The sequence below is a fragment of the Acanthopagrus latus genome, chromosome 11 (genome assembly GCF_904848185.1).
Source record: "Acanthopagrus latus isolate v.2019 chromosome 11, fAcaLat1.1, whole genome shotgun sequence".
NCBI classification, from domain to species: domain Eukaryota; kingdom Metazoa; phylum Chordata; class Actinopteri; order Spariformes; family Sparidae; genus Acanthopagrus; species Acanthopagrus latus.
In genome coordinates this window covers 7,250,712-7,272,797 of record NC_051049.1, presented here as the reverse complement: position 1 = coordinate 7,272,797, position 22,086 = coordinate 7,250,712, and the positions used below count along the sequence as shown (strand labels likewise).

The window sequence follows — 22,086 nt, the reverse complement described above, 5'->3', positions numbered from 1 at the left end:
CTCCGGCTCCCCCCCCACCCCCTCAGTGGTTTCTGCTGCAGTATAAGTCACAGCCTGCGCCGTTCTCTCTGACATACACACGCGCACGCACACACACACACCGACGGGTAGACAGACATGCACACACACGCATACGAGCGCAAATCCTCTTACAACTCGCCAGTGCCCAGAGCAGATTAAGGGGCTGCACATCTCAAATTGTATTCCAAATGTGCCACCTTTGCATGGGTCTCCTTCCTCTTCTTCTTGCACTTTCTCCTCTTCCTCCTGTGCCACAACGGGACTTCTCCTCTGCACCTGCTCCTGCTGCTCCTCCTGCTGCTGCTGCTGCTTCTTCCTCCTCCTCCGCTCCGTCTTCAACCTCTGGCAACTGGCCCGCTTGCCTCTGCAGCTGAGATGACCAGGCAGCCAGCCTGAGGCACAGGAAGAAGCTGCCCCGGCTCACAAAGACAGGCACAGAGGTAGAGAAGCTGAGGGGGGAAGAAAGGAAAGAGGCTGAAAAAGGTAGGAAGCGGAGGATTAATTCCGATACCGAGAGCGCCTCTGGAAAAGGAAGGCAGGCGAGGGGGGCGGGCGGGGGGTCAGCACGGCCAGGTTCGGAGGATTGGAGGTGGAGGAGGAGGAGGGGGAGGAGGGGGGGAATAGAAGAAGAGAAGGAGAGGAGAGAGCGCAGAGAGGAGAGAGGAAGAGGGGGGAAGAGAGAGGAGAGAGAGCCGAGCGTTGACCATGAAGGCTCTGTTGCTCCTGGTCCTGCCCTGGCTCAGCCCGGCCAACTACACAGACAATTTGGGCAACCTGCACATCCTCTATTCTGAGCTGTGAGTACATCACTCAGCCTCCCTCCTGCATCCCTCTCCACCAACATCACCCCCATCGCTCCCCTCCATCAACAGTCCATGCAGCCGCTCTGTCCATGCATGTGTTGTTGTCACTTTTACCAGCCATCTGTGTTTACGTACATGCATGTGTGTGTGTGTGTGTGTGTGTAACTTTTTTAATCATCACTCCTAGAGTTCAAGTGTGCCTTTACGACCATAGAACTGATTTCTTATGCCTTGGTCACTGGTTGCTGTGGCACTGGGATGCAGTAGAGCCAGCAGGTAGGACTGTGTGCTGTCCAGGACAGTTTGGATGCTACAGCACTGCAGCATGCTCTCTCTCTCTCTCCCTCTCTTTCTCTCTCTCTCTCTCTCTCCCTCTCTTTCTCTCTCTCTCTCTCTCTCATCAGTGGCATGTGTGAGTGTGTCTGTGAGCGCCGTATTGATCCGAGCGAAATGTCAGCGCGTGTTTTCTTACAGTTGTAAGCTATATGCGCCGTGTGTGCACGACTTCCTGCTGACCATACGGGCGGCTGCTGTTGTCACGGTGTGTTTTGTTTGTGGAACAGACTCTCACCTCAGCATTAAAAATTCATGGCTGGCTACTCTCGCCTCACATCTGTTCGATATACAGTTTACATTTTACTATACGTACACATTATCTTTAATCTATTTAACGGGAACATAAAGTAAGGCGTAACATAAAACACACCTGTTTGAATGAATATTTAATCAGTAGTTACATCATCGTAAACACACAGGTGGGCAGCGACACGTTGGCAGTTGTTGTTCAGTTTCGACACCATGGAAAGAAAACATCAACACCAGCAGGCATATTCTTGTTATCAACTGAGCTATCAGCACTTTTTAGCGATTCATTTTAATTGTTTTTATTTAAAAGATGTCATAGAGGTCCTTTATGTTGCTTCTTTTGTCCGACCGACAGCCCAGAAACCCAGACAGATTCAGTCCACAATGAGACGAACAGAGACGGAGACATTTTGAAGAGTGAACCAGCGAATGTTTGGCATTTTTCTGGACTTGAATGAACAACTGATCCTCACATTTGTTGTCTGACTGAGCAGAAACGTCACACTCTCCTCTTTTCTTGGCTCGTCTCTCGCTGAACGTGTTCTCTGCTCTGTATTGGCCCTCACACTCTCTTTGTGTGGGAGTTAATGTTGAGCAGCACCGTGTGAAGCCACGGCTCTCTGATCCCAGAGCTGGGCTACCGCTCCTCTCTCCAGCCTGACGGAAATGTCCCATTATGCTCCATGAATACATGGAACAATGGAGCGCCTCGCAAATCCTCTCATTTCATTGTATGCTCTCTCCACTGAGTGGGGCTTTAGCTGCTGCAGACGCCACGAGCCCATGTTGGCCGGCGATGGATGCCAAAGAGGGGAGGAGAAGGGAGACGTGAGCAGAGGAGCTGGAGGACGAGACGGAATATCCTTGCGTCTGATTATATACGTGAAAGAATGGGAAGAGGGGGGAAGGATGGAGATGAAATGGATGAGCAGTTGAGTTTACAGAGAGGAGAGGGGAGATGAGGGAAGACAGGAGGGCGTAAGGTCACTTCCTGTGCCTGCCTTCCATCTGGCCATACGTACGGCTGCCACGGTATGTGGGTCATTTCTAAAAAAAAAAAAAAACAATCATCAGATTTCCCCCTCGCATGGCCAAGTGAGACGTATTGACAGTGTGTGTCTGAATGCTTTCCTGCGCCTGTGACAGTGATGTTTTTTTTTTTCTTTCTTTTTTTTCTGCTGATTATGACATGACAAGAGAGAGAAAGCAGGAGCAGACAAACGCGGACGTGGTGTTTTTCTGCCTGGCTGGAGAGCAGTGGCACACCATTCGTCTTTATCCACGCCGCTGACAGGAGCAGCCTCCAGCGCCTCCTGTGTGACCGGCGTTTCTGCCTCGCTCCCCCCCCCCATCCACCCCGCTTTCTTCCCTGATTTTCGTTCAATTTACCTGATTACCACAGCGACTTTTACGCCGCGTGGGAAAAATGAGAGTGGCTGTCAGTCTTACTCACACGTAAACACGCGTGCACAGGCTCGTATACGGGTCGTGTCGGTGCTGTGGACGAGGCAAACAATGCCGGCGGAGAGTAAATGTTTCTCCGTGATGAAATGCTTAATGTGGTTACTGCAGTTTGACTCTGTCAGCAGCAGCCAATAAAAAAGCGGCACTGACACACACAGGGGAGCACCTAGATTGTGATTCTTTTCTCCCTCCCTCCCCCCACCTCCCTCCCTCTCTAACACACATGCACATACACACACACACGCACACACACACACACATTAGACCTTGCCTGTTACCTCCCCCCAGCCCACATGGCCTCCCCTGATAATCACAGTGCAGTGCTGTAGAGCATTAATGATTAATCTATGTTCATTTCTGGGCCTGCGCTGAGATGTCTTAAACACTATGATTAGCTTAGCTTCCGTCCTTTCAGCCTTCATCTCGAAGGTGTTTGATCACCAGCAGCCGCGCGCACTTCCCAGTGTTCCGGACATCTTCGGCATGGACGCTTTCTAACAGGATTAGCTGCCCGGCCGCCACACACTCACCGGTTCTGAGCAATGCGAGCGCTTTTGTTTATGCCGGGTCCATCTCGAGTGAAAGGCAAGCGCACCACGCCGTGCCCTCTTCGCCTTCGAGAGCGCGGCAGGCTTTGCTAATTAGACGTTTGTTTGGATTAAATATTAATCCCTGATCTGTAGTGAGAATGCTCCCCTTGTCTTAGTGTATCCAGCAGGCCAAAACTACAAAGAAAGGCCAGGGGGAGAGCGGCTGAGAGATGGAAATCATTCAACTCGCACAGCTCTTCAAAAGGAGATAACATTAAGTCATCTTAATTATTTCTGTGTGTGAGATTTACAACATGTAGCACGTTCAGTGAATCCGTCACGAGAGCATTTATATGCATGGGTGGACAAAGTCTACAAGCTACAACAGTGTCGAGCCGTGTGTGCTGCATACGCTATCAAGCATGAGAGCAGAGGACACACCGAAGTTGGAAGAACGGACAGACAAACGTGCAAATCTCATATTACACAAAACAAATATGCGGGAAAATCTGCACACATAAACCCCTATTTGACCATGTGTAATTGAACTGCGCTGCACTTCACGTGTGCACACAGTCACAAAAGAAGAGATGAATCATGCATGTATTCATTTATTCATGAACAAAGTGAGGAGCGGGTCAACTTGTTTATTCTAGCAGAGGCCTCCTGTCAGATGTGCCTCTGTTCATGCAAAAATACAGCACAGCGGCACCAAGGTGAACAGGTATTAGTGTCAGAGAGGGTTTAAAGGGGCACTGCGTAGCTTTGGAGTAGAAATTTGAACGCAACACTTTAATACTCATAGTATTAATGAGGTAATGATACAAACTCAGAAACATTCATCTTTTCCCTAACTGAATAAGCAAGCTGTTCTCAGAGGAAATTAAGAACACTGTATGAAGCTATAAAGGTGGCAGGGTCCGCCACATACAAACAAAGTAAAACAGAATGAAACTGAGCTTGTTTATTTAGTCTTTTTAGGCTTAAAAAAACTACGTACTGCTCCTTTAAAGATCGGGATTAGGTTTACTAAACCTTATTGTACGCTGTTTTGGTTTCCGCAGTGCAGTGCACTTTCAAATCTGTGCTGAATCATTTACAACGAGCGCCCTACTTTCCTAGCCATGTCACTGAAGATGTGTGTATTGTGAAAATAGGTGTCAGTTAACCTCACACTGCCTCGCACGGGCGTTTAAGATCTCTGAGGCTTGGCGTGTTAAACATGCATTATTTGCTCTGGTCTCTTGTCTGCGGCTGGCTAATCTGTAGGAGGGGTTCCATATGAGCGACCTGAGCCGGCAGAGTGTGACCGACAGAGAGAGAGAGAGAGAGAGGAGAGTTAATCTCTCACGTGAACGGTGCCCCACTGTGTGCCAGGGCTCCGGGTCAGGCTGATCGCTGCTGGCCCTGTTTCAGCCAGTTGAACCACGGCACGTGGAGGTAGAGAAAACAGGACACTGCCAAGATCTGGTGTGGCACAGAGTGAGAAAAATATAGGCCGAAAGGTGCCGAGAGCAATGTGGGACAACAGCCTGGTGGGGATTCTCTATGTTCATGCACTGTAGTGTGGAGGGAGTTACAGTAAGAGTTGTGTGCACAGAAGTGTGTACAACATGTCCGTCACTGTTGAGGTGGACATATGTGAGGTGTATTATCCAGCTCAGCCAGAGAGCAGAGAATAAATCAGTGGCATTACTTCCTGTGCTCTTCTTCTTCTTCTCCGCTGACAAAGAGTGAGATCGACCTCTCGGTTGAAACCAGATACCAACACAATAAATGCTGCATAACTGTCCTTCCAGCCTGATCATGAGGTCAGGGCTCGACTGATGATCGTACGTATTGATCGGCTGAAAAGGCATGACTAAAGAGTTCGAGCCGTTTCCTAACCGGCTGACTCGGGCAGGGCTCTGCACTGACAACACAGCAGGGTGAATCCAGCGCGCCAAACCTGCTGAGCAGCCGCTCGCCGCGCAGGGAGAAGCACAAAAGCAAAGTTGAAACACAAAGGTGGGATTTATGTGCTGCGTGGGCCGCTGTACACATTCACTCTCGTTTTTTTTTTTTTTTTTTGTCTGCAGTCGTCTTCAAAGGGTGCAAGAAGTCGCACCCAGCTAAAGCCTCGCCTCCTACTTCGTTTTAGCAGATCCGTCTTTGGGCGCAAGCTTAGCTGAAAATTTCCTCCCACGGCGGCGTCCGGCCCCTCTAGCTGCGATCTCACCCCCTCCTCGCGCAGCAGATGGGATTACCCCTCACAACAGGCGGATCCAATCAACACACCAGCGCATCCTCTGATTAACACTCCTCTAGTTCATCATTAACTGGATTACTCTGTCTGTCTTTATGTCTCTCTCTCCTCTCTCCCTCCCTCTATGTATCTATCTATCAATATGTCAATCCCACCCCCCCCAATCAAACTTTACTTTATGTGTTTGGCACCTGGCCTGATGTGTGATAAACGAGTAATTGATATACTATTCTTAATCAAGGAAAAATGCTCAAGTCAAGCCTTTAACAACATAAATTCTAGTAATGACCAGCGCCCCTTCATGTTCTTGTTTGGCTACTTTGCGTGTCACAGGTGCTTCCCAGAGCTTTGCATGTTTTTTCCTGCTCAGTCTGGTCTGAGGCGAGGTGGTCCTTGATGAGTCTTAGCCAGCAGCTGTTTTGGACAGAGTTTGCTCTCGAGAGTCTCGTCCCTGAATCAGCTGCAAAAGATGTTGTGCAAAGCAGAAATCCTCTTCTATTTCATTAAAAAAAAAAAAAAGATATGAATAATTTCTGGATTCTAATGACGGTTTCTAACCAATGTTTGCCTTTATTAAAGTTGCCTGCGTTTAAAGTTAGCAGTGCAGCTAGCTGGACTACCAAGGCAGCATTGTTTACACCACTTTGGGCAGGTGGGAGAAAGAGGTTTTCAGTATAGCATGCTAACTTCAGTAAACACCTCTGTTTGGCACAAGTTAATTAATAAAGTGAGGCTGCGCCGCTGTCAGCGGTGTTGGCTCAGGTGTGCATGAGCTGACCAATCAGAGACAGGAGCTAAAACACAGAGTTTCAGACAGAGGGGGAATACAGCACGGTACAATACCGTATGAGAACATGTGTTAATTGAGCAACAAAGGAATGTCAACCTGTCCTAGCAGTTACCCAAAATAAAATCATTAACCTGTAAATGGATGTAAAACTCTCCTTCAGGAAAGCACTGTGAGATGTGCTGGTGAAAGTGGCAGCGTTACTCTCTGGCTTTTGAACTTTTTGGTACATTTTGTTTAATCTTCGTCACAGGCTGTCAAAACACACAAATAATCTCTCGCTCTAAACTAATCAGTAGGACTAAGAAGTCGCTAAATATTGTGCAAACAGCTTATATTCATTCCCGTATTCATTAGCGCTCCAAAAATAAACTCATTGCACACATGCTGTCACTCTTAAGCTTCTCTCACATTCCCCCATAGTTTTCACATTTACTGTGTACCACACATTCCACGGTGAGAAAAACCTGCAGGCTTCCTCCGGGCTCATGACGCAAGAGGAGATTCTCTCAATTTCTCTTGGGTTCTCACATGTCAGGTGTATTTTCGAGAGCGTCTGCAGGAGTGAGAAGTTGTCAGGAACAACTGCCTGTTGCTGTTTTCAGACAAATATGGAGGCAATAAGAAGATAAAGGAGAAAAGAAAGCTCAACTTAGCAAGTTTGCCAAACTTGTGGGTGAAACGCAGGGCAGCCCAACAGACGCAGGACGCGTTTATGAATAAACGAATCAGCCGGCGTGTGAACATGTCCGCTGAGACACATCCCAGTTTGCGTATCTGACTGCCTGACCTGGAATTGTCACCTCAGCCGAGGTAATTTGCGCTGCATGCCGTGTGTGGCCCAACACGATTGTCCGTGGCAGTCAGGGAGCGGAGAGAGTATTTGGGTTAGGAGGGATAATCCACTCACCCCTAAAGAGGATTGGAGAATCTCACAGGCTTTGATGAGTTGTGAGCTGGTGTTTATTTCACATCACAAGAACGGGGCTGTTTGTGTCACAGCCAGGGCGCCTCGGCACGACCACAGTGCCACCGAAAGCATCACGGGTAATTGTTAACGGAGAGGGTGGAAGGAAAAAAAAAGGGGGGGGAGTAGGAGGTGGAGGAGGATGAGGGATAAGAGGAGGGTGAGAGTGCTGAGGATGTTTTGGTGTCTTCGCTCCTTATCTCACCACAGATCCCGGGGTTTAGAGAGATGATGTGATAACTGAGGCTGCGCTGACCGAGACACGGATACTGCAGCGCTAATGAGCATCCTCTGAGCTCAGCGATCACCCCCCCACCCACCCACCTGAAAAATGATGAGAAAAAAAGGGTAGCTCTGCGTGAGCACTCGTGATTTTTATACATAAGGGATGTTTGTTTACACAAGGATGAAAAGAAGAAAGGAAAACAGGGATGAAAAGTGAGGAGATCTTTGCAGGCATACCTCCCTCGACGCACAGCACCTAGCAACTTAATTGGCCCGCGTAGCTCGGCTCTGAAACTCCAGGACCACCCCGGTGAGGGATACAAGGGGTTTCTGTCATGCGTCCCCGCCTTTAACCTCAGACAGCACAGACGGTGGCCTTAGCATTAAAAGTCAGACATTCAAAGTCTAGGCAGCTGAGACATGGCTACGCTTTTAAGGCAACTTATGCCCTGCAGGAAGGAGATTTTAATTAACGGGAGACAAAGCCTTTAATAAACCGATGGCACTCCAAACAAAGGCTGCTGTCTTAGACTCTCTGTCATAACGGCCTCTATGTTTCTGGGACTCATCAGACACTACAAGTTGTATCTGGTGTTCCTAGTGACAGCTCTAAATATATTTTTCTTTGGTTCATATCCTCTGTGTCTGAAATCCACCGACTATATATATGCCTGCACTAGAAACGAACCCCTTAAGATCTCCCGTTCTCAAAGCGTATGTGTAGCGTGCATTCATTACTACTCGGACAGACATTTAGCAAAAGATTTGGGTGGTCTGTAAGATTTATGTAACTGAGCGAACCTGTATTCAAAGGTATTCGGCCATCTCCACTGACTGACTGTGGTTTTCCATTTTCCACTAGCCGCGCTGAAACTGGGGAATGTTGTCTAAGGCTTCAATTCCATACAGTCAGCTTGGACCAGAAGTCCTATATGAGCCTATCAAAAGTGTGTGTGTGTGTGTGTGTGTGTGTGTGTGTGTGTGCATGTGTGTGCTTGTGTGTAAATCAAAGGGAGGCAATTGTTCAGTTAAGCGTCTGAAGTCAGTGCTGCTACACAAGACTTTGGAAGGCAGCAGATCTATATATAGATGAAGATATTAACAGCAGCTGGGAGGAATTAAACTTAATGAGGACAATGTTGCACAGGAATGGTCACAGCAGCTCTAATGTGTGTAACAGTAAGGACAATTAAAGCTGGAATCTGTAATGTTTGTCAGTCCGTTTGTTTATCTGTAAGTCTGAGTGTGGTGTAATATCCACAGGACGGAGCAGCAGCCAGGCTGGCGAGCTCGAGTGTGAGGCTGCACCTCGGCACCGCGGTGGTTTGGGGAGCTCAGTGCCAACGTCGGCGAGGCTAACGATGCTAATGATGTTCGGGGGTGTATGTTTACCGCGTTAGCACATTAGCATCCTAGCGTTTATAATTAACTAAACACAAAGTAGTGGAACAAGTGAACAAATGAAAAGTTTGATGGTGTTAAATGAAACGGCAAAGGAACAACAAAGTTAGAACGCAGCCTACAGGGAACTTTAATATCCGTAGCAAATTTCCTGGCAGTTCATCCGGTACATTTGCCTTTCTGTACTCACGTGCAAAGGTATTTGTTTGAGGCGCTCCTATTCCTGCCCTGAAGACAGTTGTGTGAGCGCCAGTGGTGTTTCGAGCCGCATACAACTTTAATTCTTCTAATTGATCGTGAGTGACACGAGGAAAGCTTCTGCCTCCTCAGGAGAGCAGCGCTGCCCTCTCCTCTGCGGCTGACTGAAATATTGCTCTGTTTCAAGCACTTCACTCAGTTAAGTGCTATGATGCCGTGCGGACATGCTTGATAGCATTCAATTTACTAACTGAATGAACAGGAATAACTGCCAGTGGCACTGCCCACACGCAGGTATATCGATATGCACACATGCAGAGACATATGCGCTGTACTGTAGTGTTATGTCAGAGCTCAAGAGTGAGATCAATAGGTACTTCAGCTCTGTGTAATGCTGTATCTAACAGTGAGTCCCATGGATACAAGTGAGATATAGGACCCACTTCAGGTTGAAATGATTTTCCCTGTGAAATATGGACAGAGTGCACGACCCACTCTGACAGCTGTGTTATTGAGACAAAATGCTGCTTCCACTGATGTGGCGCCCCGAGGGGGGCAGTGGCCTCTCCGGGCTCCAATGGCTCACCGGCATGTAATCTTGTTGTTCTCTGCAATCATGGCCACCATTTGCTTTTCCTCGACCCTTCATTCATGGCCTAACATCCCGCGTGTTAGATCCAGGGGTATCCGCGCAGGAGAATGATGCCGCTCCTTGTTTTCAGAGCTACTGTTGAAGAGGAGGCTGGGTTTGATCCAGCTCATTAAAACCCAGTTAATGTTTGTGCTGATGGCTCCGCAGAGACAGCCGGAGAGACAAGCCAGTGTTATTCCTGCCTCTGATGAAGCGTCAGCTCAGAGCCTTTATGGCTTACAGATGGAGGAAAATTCTCCAACAATACACCACCCAACTCTGTAGGGATATCTTTAATTCACACACAAACATTCCCAATTTAATAATGTCAGTGTGAAAAGCCTTTTATGGCGTGCAGCATAATAAGTGCGCAAGTGTGTACATGTGTGTATCTGTGTGTGTGTGTGTGTGTGTGTGTGTGTGTGTGTGTGTGTGTGTGTGTGTGTGAATGAGAGAGAGAGGCTGTGAATGTGTCCTGGTTGTTGACAGGGAGGAGACATCTGGAACTTGAGAATTAGATTTGTTTTTTTACAAAAACAACATGGAGACGATCTCTGTTTTATATTCAAACGCCGTGTCAGTTACCCGCCCTCTCGGCTCTCTAACGGGTGTTGACTTACATTTGTGTTCAATCATCTGTCAGGGATGCCAACACTCACGCCCACAGAGAAAACCCATCCTACATGTGATTACAGATGCCGTCACAGAGACGGCATGCAGGAATTATTTTTTTTTCTTTGTGCGAGTAAATATGACATTTCTGGTGCATTCTCAGAGAGGTGCCGCATAATTTCAAGTGAGAGCACCAGGAACTATAGTCATGTTGTTGTGGTTTATTGTACGGGCTGTGTGGTATCTCAGAGAAGTGCTGTTTGAAGTGTTGAGGTCAGATAAGAAGTCTTTGTGTGAGGCAGTCCCAAAGCAGACGACGGAGGTCGGTGTGCAGAACGCCTCAGGCTGGCCGAGATGCTGAAATCTGCTCGCATTAGTCTTGAGAATGTGACCTTTCCGTGAGACGTTAACATGAATTTGTTGACTTTCACTCTACTGTGATAATAAGAGAGAACAACAGAGTCCGAGCAACCTTTGTGAAATCATCAGTCATCATTTCATCAACATGTCCACTGTTAATCGCGCCATGCTGACAGTGTAACGTGAGTTTGAGACTGACCTTTAAACCCCTGTGTGCAGGTGTAAAGGGGCCTCTCACTATGGGCTCTCAGCGGACAGGAAGCGGCGCTCGCAGGAGGGTGAATGCACCGACAGCACGTCGGAGCTCACCATCGCCACGCTGCCCAATGACGGCCCCACCTCAGCCGCCGTGGCCCTTCTGTCGGACGAGCCCGGTCTGGTCAACCCCGCCTTCGACCCCAGCATGGAGGACCCCAACAGTCAGTCGGGCAGCACAACCAGCCTGGCCGCCCGCAGCAGCAGCAAGAAGAGTGAGTGTGAGTGGGCGAACGGATGTTTGTGTTCGTGTGTGGTCATGTTCAGTCCTGCATGACGTTACCCTGATGTTACCCGTCCAGAGACAGGGAGCTGGAGGGAGTGCTTGCCAGAATGACAGATTGAAAATCAATACAGCGTAGAGAGCTTTCCACTTCCACGGTTACATAGTCTCCCAGTCAAAACCAGATGCCAGCGACCTATGTTCAAACATACACTTACACCTGCAGACTTATAACCAGGGCGCTCGTTCAACCTCGAATACAGTCTTTGTTTTCCCTAACGTACTCTGATAGAAATCCTATTAGCCAATTAGCACCGCCGGCTTGTTTTTTTTGTTTTTTTCAGCAATCCATAAAATCTCTCTTTGAGAGTGAGAGGGCAGGTACATTATGCAGTCAAGGAGAAACAGAAGGAGAGCTGGGTTAAATATAGCTGATGAAAGTGTATGTTGATACACCCCTCTCACTCCGTGTCTCCCACCTGTGAAACCAGGAAGCAGTCACGAGTGTTCCTCTCTGCTCCCACCAACCCCACCCCACCCCTAGTGTGAGCACACACATGCAGTGGGGACACCAAATGACGCTGCACCAGCACTTTTAGCCTGGCCGGCTGAGCGCCCACCACCACCACGAGCGCCACTACTGCTGAACAAGCTGTCAGCTCCAGAAGCGGCTGGTGCTTTTAAAGAATAATGTGGCTGTCAGGAGCCCTCGCATCTCCCCGGGCCCGCAGAGGGAGGGAGGGGCGCTGCAGAGGCTCGCTGCCCCGTGCTCTGTGCAGCCAGGCTGGGACAGCTGCCTCTCCACTGCAGCCTCCTCCACCATGTCTGTTTTCTTCTTCTTCCTCTTCCAAGAAAAGCAAAGTACTAGACAACGGTCTCGCGGGGAGGGTCCGTTTTGAATGTTGTCAAGTCCAGGGTGTGTTACATCACTGCAGCAGTTATGCAACCCTGTTACTATACTCAGCACAGATTGGGTTTATTAATTAAAGAGCCACAAGTTGAAAGCTTTCATCCATCCACAAAAAAAGGACAATATTTGAGCATGTTGGATGTAACTCAACAAATACACCTCAGAAGAAAAAGGACTAGAGGCAAAAACACAGCCTCTCTATTCCTCTCAGCAAGACCACTGCAGCAACACAGCAGGTGTCCCAGTACACAGGGCTTGAAAAAAAGCTGCCTGGCTCAAGTTTTGCCTTGATGGTGCACTGTGTTTCCTTCTAAACAGAGTTATGTTTACATGCATCGGTACTGGCACAGATACTGACCTTGTAGAGCACATCAGGTACCGGCCATGACATGACTTTCGCCAGCACTGACACGGCGCTGTGTGATGACTATGACATGACCAATCCGCATTCAGTATCTTGCCCAAGGACACTTCAACATGCAGACCAGGGGAACCGAACCAGCAACCTTCTGATAACCTTCCGATAACCAGCAACCTTCCGATAACAGGACGCTGGCTCTACCCCTGAGCCACAGCCGTCATAATGAAATTCAATGTTTTTAGAACTTACATGTAATGTATGAAGTCAGGTTGAGTTGCTGACTCATTTAACTTTCATATGAGGGTACCAATGAGTTCTAAAAGTTGAAGTATTGGTACTCACAGATACCCTTAATTTCAATATTGGAGTCACATCTAGAAACCCATCGACACGCACATCCTTGTTTGTGTGCACGATACACAACCGTTACACACTAAGGCGCCACTAGAGATCAGAAACTCTAAAGAAAACTTTTAATAAAGCTCAGTTTTGTTCAGCAGTACCCTTCACAAAGGCACATCATTCCACTCTGTCTCGCCATGATCAAGATGAACGGGTGACTGATGACTGCAGACTTACCACGGTTGTAGTTGTACATCATAAGTCACCGTTCACTGTTTTGGCATCTGATAATCCTTCGGTATTATAGTTTATTGTTCAAACTGGACCTCCTGGATCACAGGTATTCCATCGTCTCAACATCGCCTATGGCAACACACCAAACACAGTTCTCACTACAGGACAGGAGAAGTCATCTGATTGGCTGTGCGGAGGCAGTTTGAGACATGTCCGGGCATGTTGAGGGTGAGCTAATCTATAAAGTGCCTCTCTTTCTCCCCCTGTCTCCTCTGCAGTCAGAAACTTTGACCGGTCTTCAGTGAGGAGCCGTTCCTTCAGGAGGTTGAACCGGGCGTTCAGCGTCCTGAGGAGGACCAAGAGTGGCAACGCGGTGAGCAATGAGACGTCCGAGGAGAGGGACAACGCCAGGAACTCCAGTGTGCCGCAGGAAGGTATGGATCGGGGCTCGCGTGTCTCGGCTTGGCTCCTGTGACGTGTGTGTTTTTGTGCTTGTTTGGTGCTTTTCTCTGTTGTGTCTTGACTGTATTATGTCACTGCTGCATTTGCACTTTGTGATTCCCTGAAGAGGGTTCCAGAGAGAGGGCGTGCTTCCAAATGTGTGTATCCGCGTTGTTCCCTCAGCTGTATGAGGAGGGTGACACGGCTGGGAGCCCACAGTGTAACAGTAGCATATGTTTCTTTAATAATTCAGCTGCAGATTGCATAAGTCCGCCGGTGCATCACTAGAGACAGATCAGGAGGGAGAGCGGTAGCCCGAGGCACTTTGGACAAGAGTGGAATAGGGGAGGTCAGAGGAGACGTCCTCCCTCCCTTCTCCTCCTCCTCTGCCTCTTCATCTCCTCATGCATCCCCCCCTTCCTCTCCTTCTGCCTCCTAAAACAACCAGGGTCAACAGGTTTGCGCCAACTTGATGGAGTAGTCTCCAGAGAGAGCAGTGTTCTTGACATGGCAATGACACGGCATGTTATGTCACAAAGAAAATGTGCTCTAGAGGTATTTAATGTAAAATCCGCTGCCCAACATCGGTGCTATTTAAGCGGAGGAAATATAGTTAACCATAAGAGAGCATTATGTCGAAGTAGAACTGCGGCGTGATGCGAAGACGAGAATGGATGTGGTATTGCGTAAGGAAGAAGGATGACGAATGATCAGGGACTAGATTATTCTCTGAGGCCATCACCGAGGAGGCTGAGAGAATAGATTAAATATTCATTGCCTGCCGCTGGAGAGACAAAGATAGAAGGAGAGGATGGAAGTCTGAAGAAGAGATGGATCCACGCAGAACAAATGGAGGGAAGAGAGGATACAGAAAATACAACAGAGACAATAAATAATGGCAGAGGAACGTCCACAAGGAGGGATGGGGGGAAAAAGAGGGAAATGACGGGGTGAACAAAGACGGAGGCTGGAAGAGTGTGATGGAGAGGAGGAGGGGTTACATAATAGCCGCAGGTCCCTGTGTTAATGTGGTCTCCACACTGGAAGCAATCTGCTGCGATAACGACAAAGTATTGACTCTGGAATGGAGAAAGTGCAGCGTGAGTAGAACGAACGACTGAGGCTACGGAGCCAGAGGCACAGAGGGAGACGGCCCATTGAGGGATACGGAGAGAGACATTTCTCATAAAGCAAGAGGAAGAAATACGACGAGGAGTTCATCTTCTCTGTCATTTATTGGCCGAGGGCTGTTGGCCAAAATAGTCACAGAAGATCCACACCCACCTCCACAAGGTCCGGTCCAGGATGTGTCATTCTGCCGCAGGGTGTAATTCACAACTGGGCATGAGGGGGAGTGAATGAAATAAAAGTAGCGGACAAGTACACATCTTTCATAAATGTTGAATGAGGATGAATGCATTACTGTTGAGAAGAACATATTTCTATGGCAGTCTGAGACGTATAAACAGGTTAAGAATGTGCTACAAATGCATATTTAAAATCTCTTGTGCAACGCTTGGGGAGATTTCGTTCAGGAAAAATGAAGAAGATATACGCCCTTTTGAGTTAACAACAACGGGCAATGGTTTGAAATACATGCATAGTTTTCTGAGTACAACTGTCCTCGCATCTCGCCCATGTAATAGCCTTGTGGAAATTAGAAATCGAGGGTTTTCCCAAGCATACTTTCTACAGATGTAAGTGACTAATGATACAAACATCGAGCAGGATGATCAGCCAAGTTGATTTTCCCTCTTGGCTTGTACAAGTTTGTTTTAGTAACCTGAGGGAGTAGAGACAGCTGGTTCCACTGCTGAACCTCTCCACCACGGTCCTCCACTCTTTCTCCCTCCATGCGTCTCTCTTCCTCCCACTTCCTGTCCTGTTTTTTTTGGCTGTTTGTCAAATTTTTCTTGTTGTACAGTAAGATTCAGAGCTAAGCGCAGCCATTTCTCTTCCTTCTGCACCTTCCCCCTTTCAGTGCTGGCTCTTCCTCAGCTGCATCATCTGATCCCTGATGGGGAACTTACCAGTATTAAGATCACGCGGGCGGATCCCTCAGAGCCGCTGGCCATCAGCATCGTCGGCGGCAATGAGACCCCCCTGGTTCGCATCCTCATCCAGGATATCTACAGAGAGGGCGTCATTGCTCGGGATGGACGCTTGCTGCCTGGGGACATGATCCTGAAGGTATCACAGTTGAGATTAGTTTTACAAATCAGTAAAAAGTAAACAAAGTTGTATATCTATGTGCTATATAGAGGGGACTGGACCTCTTGCTTGAGTTTCCTTCGTATATCACTTATCACATTATAACCATAACGGAGAAGTCCTATTTCTAAACCACATCTCTGTTGCCCCTTCAGGTGAACGGCATTGACATCAGCAACGTACCCCACTGCTACGCCGTGGCGACCCTCAAGCAGCCCTGCCAACTCCTCCGGCTAACCGTGCTCAGAGAACAGCGCCATCGCTACCGCTCACATTCGCACAGCCACCCACACGGCCACGGGCACGGCCACGACATCGCAGGAGGCCACCCGTCCCACGGCCTACCCCACCATCCCCTGAGGGATGACAGCATCCATGTGGTCCTGAATAAAACCACTCCAGAGGAACAGCTGGGCATTAAGCTAGTGAGGCGGCCAGAGGAGCACGGGGTCTACATCTTTCACCTGCTGGAGGGCGGCCTGGCAGCACGCGATGGACAGCTGTGTGTCGGTGACCGCGTGCTGGCCATCAACGGGCACGATCTGCGTTACGGAGCGCCGGAGCACGCAGCTCTGCTCATCCAGGTCAGTCAGCAGGTCTCGCTATTAAAGTATTGATTTAACTAAGACAGCGGGATTAGCATAGCTGTGACGGTAAAATGAGTCCACATGTTGTTGCACACCATAAACAACTGTGTTCTGTTCTGTTCTGACTCCAGGTCCCGGAGGTATTAAAGATAATTGTGGTGATTCAGGCTAATTGTGTTGTGCTGTGCTGTTGTGTCTGCACTCACTGCAGTTAATAGTATTTAATTGTGGTTAGTCCCTGATGGACCGAGCCATGCGGCAGTCTCCTGGTTCCTGGTTGATGCCAGTCAATGGTGGTGTGTTTGTGGTTAATGGTGGTTAATTGCAGTGTGTTTGCGGCTGGCTCTGCAGGGTCTCCGGGCCCGGAGTTCCTGTCTGCACAGGCTGCCTGGCTCTTCTGGGTCTCTGTGGAGCCAACATGGCCTCTCACAGCAGCCACTTTCTGTCAGAGATCAAGAACTGCCAGGGAAGAAATTAAATTAGCCCAATTAAGGCAATAATGGGCCGGACTGGGTAATTCAGGAGTCAGCTCTGTGCTGCAGAGACCAGTGGAAATCTCAGAGGAATGACAGAGTGGAGGGAGAGCGAAGCAGCCAGACAGTCTGCGTGTCCCCTGGACCCACTTACATGTAAATGTGTGAATGAGTGCAGCTGGACTGGCATTCAGAAGTCGAAGTTTGAGTCACAGAGAGGAGACTATAGTAGATTATTACTGGGTGGCAATGAATTTTAAACGATGACTAACTGGTTTTCCTGCTAATTTCTTTTTAAAGGGTGCTATCTGTCAACTGAACATAGGGCTCCAACCAGGGGCAGGTCAGCTTAGCTTAGCCTAAAGACTGGAAACAGCTGGCCAGGCTCGATCTGAAGATAACAAAATCCACCTACCAGCTCATCTCAAGCTCACTAATTAACACAATTTTCACCCTTTTTGAGGGTGATTTTGTGCCCAACTATTTCTAACTATTAATGACTTTTAGGAGTCCACAAACCTTGCAGGGATATACAATCAATGCTAATTCAATGTGCTGGTGGGCAGATTTTGACACCATTCAATGAATCCAGGCTACCTAAAATAAGCTAGCTTGCTGTTGGGATTAATATCAGTCTTGTCAATCTCTTGTTACAGATGTCTGTTGCCTTAATATCATTTGCAACTCACGTCTGAACTACGTGTTCACTCTGAATGTTCTCCAGGCAAGCGAGGAGGGTGTCCACTTCATAGTGTCCCGTCAGATCTGCCTACCGACCCCAGACATCTTACAAGAAGCCCCGTGGGGCATGGACGGCCCGCCACCATATTCCCCTGTGGATATAGAACAAACACTCCTGGTGAGCAGCACACACACACGCGCACACACACGTACACGGTACAAGAACACTACCAACACATGGAGTGGATCTTTGTTCCTGCGTCTCCCCTTCCCATGATAAATATTCCCTTTCAGGTGCAAATGATCCGTGGAGGTATTATTCTCCCATCAAAGCTGAGCATGTCATTACAGAAGTACATCAGGCTCTCTCCACCACTCAGAGAAGCGCTGCTGCATCCACATCAGCCTTTTTCACTTTACAGAAAACTCAGGACATCCTCCTCCATCCTTCCCTAAAAGAGTTCTCCCAGATCCTTATTGAACTTTGTGATACCTATAGTTCTAACAATGATCCATTTGACAGCTTCAACTTATTTTTTGATTAATAGATTTCATTTTTAGTTTCACTGTTTGAAGCAGAAAATGTATGATTACAAATTTGCTGTCAGTGAAGCAGGCCTCACTTTCCTTAAAAAAATGCAGCAAACCACTCAAGATTTGGGCTTAATATCCTGTAGACGGACACTTTGGGAAAGTTACTTATTCACTTTCTCGCAGAAAGTTAGATTAGTAGATTGATAACTCTCTAAAGTCTGTACAGTAAATATTGACAGTACAGGCAGCAGCCAGTTAGTTAAGCTTGGCATAGAGACTAGGGACCAGGGAAACCTGTGTCAAGGCAAGAAGTCCTACCAGCACTCCTAAAGTTGACAAAATAACTAAAGTCACTGTGAACAAGCAACAAATAAGCCCAGAAAAAAAACATGTGTACTTTGCACTCTGGTTTTATACAGTATTGACTAGAAAGATACAATATGTTGAAGGTACAATATTTAACAATTGGCCACCTTTCAAATTTACACTCAAAACAAATGATGAGGACTGCTGCTATCTGTAGCTGACCATAGCTAGTTAGCTCAGCTAGCCGGGCAGCTAGCTGTTCTGACGGAGAGCAGTGTACACTCATTCCTCTCTTGATGAAGTTGTATTATGCATGTATGTTCACAAATGCAGGACATCCCACAGGGGTGCACAGTAAACAGTCTACTCAACCTACAGTGTGTTGTGTGTATGCAGGCAGTAACTGTGTTCACACAGCCATAGTCGGCGTCGTGCCCCGGGGTCAGACATGTGACCACGAGTGATCCCCTCCTGTGAGCGCAGCAGAAATGTGTGAATGCAGCACATTAGTGAAGCAGCACAGGCTCCATCCCATCAACCTCAATGTGTCCATGTGTTATTCATTACTACTCCACTCTCCCTCGCTCTCCCCCATCTGACACACAGACACACTCGCCGTAAATAAAACCTCACGCACTTCATCCCACACACAGCCTCGCAGCTCACCAAGAGCGAGCTGCGCATCACGACGCCTATGAATAAATCAGTCTCTCTGTGTCCAGCATGCACGCCAAATGAAGAGGCGCTCGAGCTGCTTGATGTCCTATATTAATAACCGCCATATATTATACATGACCAGTTATGCTTATGAGGTCATTCATTAATTAGCAACTATGTCTATGTCACTGGACTCTTGTTCCCATAGCACAACACGGGATGGTGTTCATATGAGCTCTCCCATCATTAAGAGTCTATCGCTGCTCCCAGAGACAACGGTCCTTATTAATATGCAAATGTGCAGCTCCAAAACCCAATTAGATTATGTAGTCTATAGAAGGTGCCCTTGGTGCAACAATTAAGTTCATATCATGTTTGTTTTTTGAGTAATTGTGTTTATAAGAATGTGGATACACAAAGAACGACGCCCAGTGACAACTTCAATTATGAATATCCTGCATGTTTTTATATCTCCCACCACGGCGGTGGGACATAAATTAGTACATGGCGTTGGGGCTAAAACAGCTGTGCTGCTTTTAGATCTCCATTATTAATCTCCCCCCCACTAAAACTTGTTTCTCTCCGTCTTTTATCGCCTGTGAAGGACTCTTGTCAGAAGCCTGCATGCTACGAGAAGACGGTCACTCTGACGAAGGAGCCATACGACTCCCTGGGTATGACGGTGGCGGGCGGCATGTCCAGCCGAGGGTGGGACCTCCCCATTTATGTCACGAACGTGGACTCTGACGGAGTGGTGGGACAGGAGGGCTCCATTCGCAAAGGTAATAATGAAATACTAATGAACTCTTTGATGTCTCATTTCAGTACGCACCTGCATGCTCCATCTTATAATTATCAGACTATTACTCCCAAGTTTTATTACAAGAAACGTCATGTTCAGTGCTTCTGTGCAAATCATTTCTCATTTAGTGGATGGAGCGTTTGCTTGGCGAGGTTGTCGCCTGCTGGAGCTCACATTGCGTCACGTAGACTGTCATGGATTTGGCTTTGATGATTAATACTTTGTATATAACAGACTGAGTGATTGATGAACACTTAAGACTCATGTTTCATTATGAAGTTCATTCATCCAGCAGAAAAACTGCGCTGTGGTTCAGCGCTCCGCAAATTGGCTTTGACACACTTAGACAAAAACACAAACAAACATTAGCATAGCAGCACTAAGGACTTTCTGTGTTCCAGAGGAGAATTTGTGGAGTACGTAATTAATTCGTTATATGAAGTCAGTCAGCTCTGAAATAGAGCAAAACATGGAGCTGCACACAAATAACCGGATGTAGCAGCAGCAGTGTGTAGCCTAAAATGCAGCTGAAGTCAGGGGAGGGAGAGTTTTCTGCAAGTGCTGATTCCAGTATCTTACAACATGAACAGATTAAATCTGTCATTATGTTCATTCCTTCCTGCCAGAAGGTCTGTGTGTGAGAGGAATTGGAGAAATGCTGCGATGGAGCATAAAAACTTCATAAAAACACAAGTTAATTGAGTGTGTTTGTCCTGCGCATGGCTCAAGATGCACATTACTCTATTCATATGGGACACAGCAGCAGCAGCTGTCTGTGTTTGTGCAGTTATGAGACATGTTTGTGTATTGGAATAGACCATTCTTGTGCATTTGCATATCCATGCAGGGCTTACTAGCAAGCTAGACAGTGCCGTCTGTTTTTCTTTGCACCACTTTCATCGCGAGGAAGCCTTTTAGAGCACAGGTGGCACTCGGTTTCCTGCCTTTGTGTAGTAACGGGAAGGTTGCTGAATATTAAACAGGCAGATGATAAGTCCCTGCTCCGCCAGGTCTTTTGAAAAGCGTTCAACAGGGCAACAACCGTGGGCAGAGGATGAACTGTGCTGTCCACTTCCTTCCCCGCAGGTGACATCTTGCTAAACGTGAACGGGGTGGACTTGACGGGGGTGACGCGAGGCGAAGCTGTTGCCAACTTGAAGAACACCTCATCTCCCGTCGTGCTAAAGGTCTTGGAGATGCGTCCTCCGGAGGAAAGCATGCAAGAGTGCCCGTTGTCGCCCTGTCTCACACCCTCACCCACAGACAGCACCAAGAGCCCACTACCCAACGACGATTACTCCCCACTGTGGGTGTCATGGCTGCAGCTACCCAGGTGAGCACCCACTGATGTCTCAGTTTTCACTATACAGACATTTTTTTCTACTTTCCCCACTCCAATATAATTCACACCCCGCACCACACTGGGCCTTGTGACCTCTGCCAGCTGGTGCCAACTGCAATTTTGACAGAGCCAGCTGGGGAGAGAGAGCTCATTATACTTTCAAACTAACTTTTCAGCTTTAATATTCACCGCTATTATATCAGCTGAAGTTATGAGAAGGGAAAACTTTTCCTCGGAGTGTAACATGTGAATTTATCTCACTACAATGCACTGTCAGGGAGAGTGCGGTGCACTGACAGCAATAAACAGCTGCTGCCGCTGCTACTTAAAAGTGAAATGAAAATGTGTTTCTCCTCAAACAGTGAATTGATTAGGAGTCAGAAAGAAGTTCTGAGTCACCATGGAAATGTCTACAACAGCGGTGCATCCAAGAAGATTTTAATATCATTTTCACTCAGCCCTGGGCTATCTTTATGAGACCAATACAGAGGGTCCAACTATTCTCATTCTTCTACATCTCCTGGGAGAAATAAATCACACCTTCTTTCAAAGAGCCTTTGTTTTCAGCACGTGGCTGGTTTCAGCAATCCAGCGAGGAATAGATATAGAGTATATATAATTAAAAGATGCAGTTGAGAGATTAGTGTTTTTAATCTCTCCCTTGGCTCCCCTTGCAGGCATCTCTACTGCTGCAAAGACATTGTCCTGCGGCGGAGCACTTCGGGCAGCCTGGGCTTCAGTATCGTGGGAGGTCAGGAGGAGGTCAACTGCAATCAATCCTTTTTTATCCGCTCCATCGTGGAGGGGACGCCGGCCTACAACGATGGCAGGATAAGGTATGCAGCACATCACTTAATACTGCCCGTGAACGAAATGTTTTATTTATATCAATGGAACG

At 47.7% G+C, this 22,086-nt stretch overlaps 1 protein-coding gene and 1 long non-coding RNA gene across 7 annotated transcripts in view; one reads left to right on the top strand and one right to left on the bottom strand.

The window, feature by feature from the left end:
• The window catches only part of lnx1 (ligand of numb-protein X 1), a 29,108-nt gene that overhangs the window by 5,956 nt on the left and 1,066 nt on the right, over positions 1–22,086 (top strand). Inside the window, exons 1-9 of one of the 5 annotated variants that reach the window (XM_037113686.1) lie at positions 666–818; positions 11,049–11,299; positions 13,433–13,588; positions 15,577–15,785; positions 15,962–16,390; positions 17,591–17,725; positions 19,649–19,826; positions 20,933–21,179; positions 21,866–22,024. In XM_037113686.1, coding sequence (XP_036969581.1) covers positions 727–818; positions 11,049–11,299; positions 13,433–13,588; positions 15,577–15,785; positions 15,962–16,390; positions 17,591–17,725; positions 19,649–19,826; positions 20,933–21,179; positions 21,866–22,024 — 1,856 coding nt within the window. In that variant the 5' untranslated portion in view covers positions 666–726. Of the gene's footprint in view, positions 1–665; positions 819–1,035; positions 1,101–11,048; positions 11,306–13,432; positions 13,589–15,576; positions 15,786–15,961; positions 16,391–17,590; positions 17,726–19,648; positions 19,827–20,932; positions 21,180–21,865; positions 22,025–22,086 lie in introns of those variants that run through there. The other 4 variants (XM_037113685.1, XM_037113687.1, XM_037113684.1 and 1 more) reach the window with 4 other exon arrangements.
• LOC119028126 lies at positions 12–17,687 on the bottom strand. Of its 2 annotated transcripts, none has more exons than XR_005077608.1 (3): positions 17,556–17,687; positions 15,626–15,779; positions 12–470 (listed from the first exon to the last, which is right to left on the bottom strand). It is a non-coding gene; the product is annotated as an uncharacterized LOC119028126 (long non-coding RNA). The 2 variants fall into 2 exon arrangements; XR_005077609.1 differs by lacking the exon at positions 17,556–17,687 and adding an exon at positions 16,600–16,963.